Source organism: Passer domesticus, chromosome 11, assembly GCF_036417665.1.
Source record: "Passer domesticus isolate bPasDom1 chromosome 11, bPasDom1.hap1, whole genome shotgun sequence".
Lineage (NCBI taxonomy): Eukaryota > Metazoa > Chordata > Aves > Passeriformes > Passeridae > Passer > Passer domesticus.
In genome coordinates this window covers 34,689,594-34,695,894 of record NC_087484.1, presented here as the reverse complement: position 1 = coordinate 34,695,894, position 6,301 = coordinate 34,689,594, and the positions used below count along the sequence as shown (strand labels likewise).

General features: G+C 54.4%; 1 protein-coding gene across 1 annotated transcript; it reads right to left on the bottom strand.

The window, feature by feature from the left end:
• Positions 1-3,037: 3,037 nt before the first annotated feature.
• Positions 3,038-5,837, bottom strand: LOC135278315 (zinc finger protein 239-like). Its single transcript, XM_064384870.1, has 2 exons — positions 4,265-5,837; positions 3,038-4,074 (listed from the first exon to the last, which is right to left on the bottom strand). The coding sequence occupies exons 1-2, from the start codon at positions 4,368-4,370 to the stop codon at positions 3,038-3,040; spliced, it is 1,143 nt and encodes a 380-aa protein (XP_064240940.1). The 5' UTR covers positions 4,371-5,837.
• Positions 5,838-6,301: the final 464 nt, after the last annotated feature.

Sequence of the window (6,301 nt, the reverse complement as noted above, 5' to 3'; positions counted from 1 at the left end):
ACACAGCCCCTTGCTGACATCAGAGCTGCTCTTTGCCTCTAGGACACAGCCATGGAGGTGCCGCTGTGACACAGCCCCCTCTGGGACATCCCCCAGCCCCTGCCAGTGCTGAGCCCCTGTCAGCTCTGGCTGAGCCCTGCTGGTGTCCCTGAGCTGCCCTGGCAGTGCCCCAGCCCTGCTGGGCTGTGCACAGGAGCTGCTCCTGGCCAGAGCTGTCTCTCTGCAGCGCTGCCCTTGCCAGGAGCTGCCTCTGGGCCAGGAGCCCGGCCCAGCTCAGCAGCACAGACACAGCACAAGGACTTTAATGACCCTCTGGGGCTTTGGTGCTCTTTGCATCAGACTCAGTCCCTCAGAGTGTGCTCAGAGAACTTCTCAGGGACTCAAAAAGAGAGTGAAACACAGAAGTTTCTCATACTTGAAACCAATCCTTCTGAGGGACAGGACTGAGAAAGTGTCTCCAGGTTGCAGCCAGAGAAGAACACTGGAGGCAGTGATGACAGGTGGGGACAAGCAAGGGAAAGATGTCTCTGATGCTGAGCAAAGCTGCGCTTCTGTCCCTGCAGGCTGTCGTCATCCCCTGGCTGCCCCACCTGGCTGGCCCCTTCCTTTGCTGACAGCTCTGCCTTCTGCCTGCCTCTGCCTGCCCACACAAAGCCTTGGACTGCTCCAGGCGCCTTCTGGGGGATGTGTTGCACCACAGCCTTGCCCTGGGAGGGAAACTCCTTTCTCCTGCTATCCAGTCTGGGCCTCCCCAGCTGCCCTTAGCACAATTATTTCTTCTTCAGGCTCATTCCCACTATGAAGAGAAGCTCCAGGCTCTGTGAAGCCACCCTTTACTCCCTCCCAGTCTACTCCTGTTCTGTCCTCAATCTCCACACCCCTGAGCCCAGAGCCTGCAGCCTCTTCCCGCTGGTTATGTGATGAGGCCTTCAAACCCCATCTTGGGAGATTTTTGGGTTCTCTCCAAAGTCTGTGAAAATGGAAGAATAGTGGTAGAAATTATTTTCTCCCAAGTCTTGCCGTGACAGAACAAGGCTCAATATCTCTGAAATGAATGAGGGTGGATTTACATTTGTTAGAAGGAGGAAATATTTCACAATTATGAGAGTGGCACAAAACTGCAATTGTTTTTCCAGAGAAGTGGATTCCTCATCCCAGGAATTATCCAAGAGCAGGACCTTTGTGCAACCTGACCCTCTCATCCCCAAGGACAGAATTCCTGTTGTGTGGGTTCTCTGCTGTGCTGGGTGCCCTCACTACGCTTCTGGCCAGAATGTCTGCTGAGGGCAGCCAGGCTGCTGCAGGGGCAGGGACCTCACAGCCATCACCATGGCAGCCCTGTCCCCTGGGCCTGGCTCTCTCCTTTCCTCTTTCCTCTGTCCCTGCCTTGTCTCTGCTGGCATGAAAAGTTTTGTCATTAATATCTTGTGCCCAAGGTGCTGGGGCCAATGGCTTCCCAGGCAGGCTCCTGGAGCAGAAGTGGCTTTTCAGAGCCCAGGCAGAAATGAGCCCTGAGGCAGCAGCTCTGCAGTGCTGGCCACCAGGCCGGGCTGCCAAGGGAGGCTTCTGGCCATGCCCTGCAAGCAGCTGCTGCTGCCAAGGTGCCTTTGGTGCCTCAGGCTCTGCCTGGCACAGCTCCCAGCACGGCACTCTGCCCTTGTGCCCAAGCCCTCCCCTGTGCTGGGGCTGGCCTGGGGCTTTTCCTGCAGTGGGACCTGCCCTGCTGCTCCAGCTGGAACAACAGTTCCTGCTGGAGCAGGAGGCTCTGCCTGCCATGGGCTCCAACAACTCCAGCAAGGCATTGTTGACTTCAAAATTGCTTCCTGAAGCAGAATATTTGAATAACTGTTATAGTTCCCATATTGTGGAGTAAATAACTAGTTTGGTTTTTTTTAAATTTACTCTGTGGTGTAAATAAGCCGTGTTATCTAATCATGATCAGAATCATTCAGATCCATATTTATATAAATATATCTGGTATTCCATTGTTAATCCTGTGGGACAAATTGAATTAAGGTTCAATTCTACCTGTCCAATCTTTTACACCTTTGAAAAATTCTGAGGCTGGGATTCCATCCAGCCGCTCCCAGTTTCCTTTTTCAGAAGGAATTTTAGAAGTAGAGGCCCTGCAGGGGTTTGAGGATCCATGGTGGGTGTTGGGTGTCATTTCTCCACCTCATGACTCAGCAGGAGTTTCCCCAATAAAGAAATAAAGCTTTTGCCTGAAGCTCCCACTTTGCCCATGACAGGAACCCCTGTGAGTGTCTGGGACATCCCGGCTCGTTGGCAGCCTGAGGACCACTGGGATGTCACCGTGGAGCCCCCGTGAGTGCCTGTGACAGATGGGTGCCTTTGCAGCCCAAGGTGCCCTGGGAGGTCACCGTGGAATGGCTGTGACTGTCTCTGACCACAGAAGATCTTTACCATCCCCAGAAAGCCCTGGGAGGTGTCCATGGAGCCCCCATCTCTGCCTGTGACATTCCAGCTCTTGAACAGCCTGGAGACTCTTGGAAAGTCCCCATGGAACCCCTCTGTGGGCCTGTGACTAATCTGATCCTTAGCATGGCCACCAGGGCTGGGACCAGCTGGGATGCTTGGTTTCCACAGGGCGGGGTTCAGGAATGGGATTCCCCAATTTCCTGCTCCCCCTAAAACCGCGCTGCCGATTGCTGCCCTCCTGCCTCCCATGGAAAGCACAAAAGGCAAAGATCCTGGGCTAGGATAGGAAGAATTTATTGGGAACAGCAACAAGATCAGGAACAAACAGGAACAGCAACAATATTGATAACAAAAGGGATAAGAAAAATGGAAAACTACAACTCAGCTGACTGTCTCTTCCCGGCCACAATTTCCTCCTGCCTGGGAAGGACACCCTTCTCCTCGAGGGGAGAGAGAGACTCCCTTTCCTGCCCCTGGCAATGACCAGAGGTGGGAGTGAATGGAATGTCACGGCCATGGCCACAACCTCATGTTATTCGATTCCACATCATGTCATTGGCAGGGGCAGGAAAAGGGACAGGTGTCCTCCCAGCATGGATCACAGGAAACATGGATCACCAGGGCTCTGACCAGCATGGGTCATCCAGTGGGGGATGAAGCTGGAGCAGTTCATGAAGCTCTTCCTGCAGCAGGGGCATTTGCAGGGCTTCCCTTGCCGGTGACTCCATTGGTGTTGGGTCAAGTTAGAGCTGCTGATGAAGCTCTTCCCACACTGGGGACACTGGTAGGGCCTCTCCCCAGTGTGGATGCGCCGGTGGGTGACGAGAGTGGAGTTGTGCTTGAAGCCCTGCCCGCAGTCGGGGCAGCGGAAGGGCCTCTCCTCGCTGTGAATCCGCTCATGCAGGAGGAGATTGCAGCTGCTGTGAAACCTCTTCTGACAGGTGTGGCACTCGTAGGGCCTCTCCCCAGTGTGGATGCGCTGGTGGGTGACGAGTTGGGAATTGCGCTTGAAGCCCTTCCCGCAGTCGGGGCAGAGGAAGGGCCTCTCATCAGTGTGGATGCGCTGGTGGGTGACAAGGTGGGAGTTTTGCTTGAAGCCCTTCCCGCAGTCGGGGCAGAGGAAGGGCCTCTCCTCGCTGTGAATCCTCTGGTGCCTGAGGAGAGTGGAGCGGGTCTGAAATCTCTGCTGACACTCAAGGCATTCATAGGGCCTGTCCCCGGTGTGGATGCGTTGGTGGGTCACAAGGGTGGATCTGTAGCTGAAGCCCTTCCCACACTCCCCACACTCGTAGGGCCATTCCCCGGTGTGGATCCTCTGGTGGCAGATCAGGTGGCAGCTCTGCCTGAAGCTCTTCCCACACTCCAAGCACTTGTAGGGCTTCTCCCCATCATGAAGCTGCTCATGGACCATCAGCTCTGAGCTCTGGCTGAAGCTCTGTCCACCTTCCTGCAACAGGCTGGGTCTTTCCTCCTCAGAGCACCCTGGGCTGGGTTTGGAGCACCTCCTCCTGCAGGATCTCAGGGAATTTTCTTCCCCATTGGATTCCTGTGCCATGGAGCCACTCAAAACGGCCTCTTCCACAAGGTTCTGCTGTGGAGATTTGTCCTCGCGGGTCTCCATCCTCATCTCCTTGTCTGAGGAAGGCAGGGCAAGGAGAGGATGGGATTTCCCACCATGCCAGAGGGAAGGGGAAGGAGATTCTCCCCGTGCATCCCTGGCAGGACGGCCTTGGAAGCAGGGTTGTCCTGCAGCCTTGGGCTGTGCTCTGCAGGGAGATGGAGCAGGAGAGAGAGGGAAAGGGGCTGTGACTTCCTCCTCACCTACCTGATGGTCCCGGGACATCTTCCTCTTCCTCGCAGCCTTCTCCTCCATCTGGCAGGTTTTGAGATGGGAAATTCTGTTTTGGGAGGAAAACAAGAGATGAGTGCATTGAGTTATGTACAGGTTTGAGGGTAAACCAGGGGTACAGTCTAAGACAGAATTACAATTTAAGAAGAAAATTAAGATTAAGGCAATGATACAGAAACACTGCCTTAAACTGACAGTCAGGATATAACCTGGCACCCTGTTGGTCAGGGTGGTGGTAGCAGTCCCATTAGATGGTGGCTGCAGTCCTGTTGCAGTGATGAACGTGATTCTGTCGAAGCGGTGATCCTGTAGAAGGGTCTGGTCTTCCTCTGAAGGTCCAGTGGTGGTGATGGAGCTCTTGTCCTCTGGGAATCCAGTAGCCAATGTGCTCCTGGTGCTGCAAGTCTCAGCTTATATCCAGGTAGGAATGTGTGGCTCCTCCCCCTGGGTGGAGCATCCCACAATGGGATGATGTCATTTTACCAGTCCTGCAGGGACACTCAATGGCCCATTAACCTAAGATAGCCCCTGGGGATGTTATCAGGGCTGAGTCATGGAAGAGATAAAGAACACTGCCCCGCCTGTTTATAACAGTTTCTAAAGGTGGTGATGGAAAACATGCATTTGGTTACATCTTGCACTGCAACCTGAAACAGTGGGGTAATCCCTGCTCGGGGGGTGAACACCACCCCCCCTACCCAAACTGGCTCAGGTGTAAAACCCTCTCCCTGAGAAGGCCACACACACAGGGGACAATGTCACACTTTGGGGTCCCAGGGTCCCCATCTCCAGCCTCCAGCCAATCCAGTTACTTGGGGCTCTCTCCTCTCCCCACTGCCCTGTCCCGGTTTAGGGCAAATTTGGGAGAAAACCTCGAAAAGGGGATTCCACTAGAAAGCAAATTCAAGCGGCCCCTCCACCAACCAGTTTGGGAAAAGATTTCCTTGGAGAAAAGTAGAAAACACCTGGTTATTTAACAGGCAAGGGATTCACGAGCAGAGCAAATGACCAATATTAAACAACAAAACCTCTTGCCACTCCAAAAGAGATGACAAACTCAGCAAGTCCCTCCCTGGGCTGTAGCTCAGCACACTCATTCTCTTATCAGTCTCTTATCTGTCTCTTATCAGTTCCTCCATCACTGGAAAAGCCACAGCCCAGACTCAGCCCAATGGGCCACAGGTGTGAGCTGCCAGTGCCCTTCTGGGTGATCAGTCCAGAGCAGGTTAAAACAGCTCCAAAGAAAAAGAAAAATCACAGTCCAGGGAACTTCTCTGCCTCAGAGAGCTAAAAAACCCCTAAAAGCCAAGGAGAGCCCTGTCCCACCATCTGTCCCTCCAGGAGCTGGAATGTGGAGGAGTGAGTGCAGTTTGTAAAACAAACTGCTCACTTCTTCCTCCCTCCCTTCGCTCTCAGAACCAGCCTTAAATGTGCAGAACTCATTTCTGGGCTAAACAGACAAATGTGGGTAGGAGCATGATCCCAGGTCCAGCCCTTCTGGGGGTTTGGGGTGTCTCTGTCCCTCTGACCCTGATGATGTTTGGGTGGGGTCACACCAGGGCTGAGAGGGACAGAGACCCCCAGCCACCACAGGGATGGGAAGGTCGGAGAGCCCCCCAGCCCCAAGCACCCTCAGCAGTGAGAGGGACACAGAGCCCCTGGTCCCCAGCCCTGCACAGGCATTCCCTGAGGCCAGAGGGATGGAGAGACCACCGAGCAACCACCAGGGCAAGGGGACAGAGACCCCCGAGGATCCCCTGGGCTGAGAGGGACAGAGACTGCCCCGAGCATCCCCCTGGCATGGGGGTGAGAGGGAGGGAGACCCCCAGGCATTCCCTGGGGTGAGAATGATGGACACCACCTCAGGAATGGCCTGAGGTGACAGGGACAGGGACAGAATCCCCCCAAGCCCCTCCCAAGCATCCCTCAAGCATCCCCTGGGCACTGGACAAAATAAACTTGGCAGAAATCAAACTTAACACCATGTTAAATGCCTTGAGGAACATTTGCTCT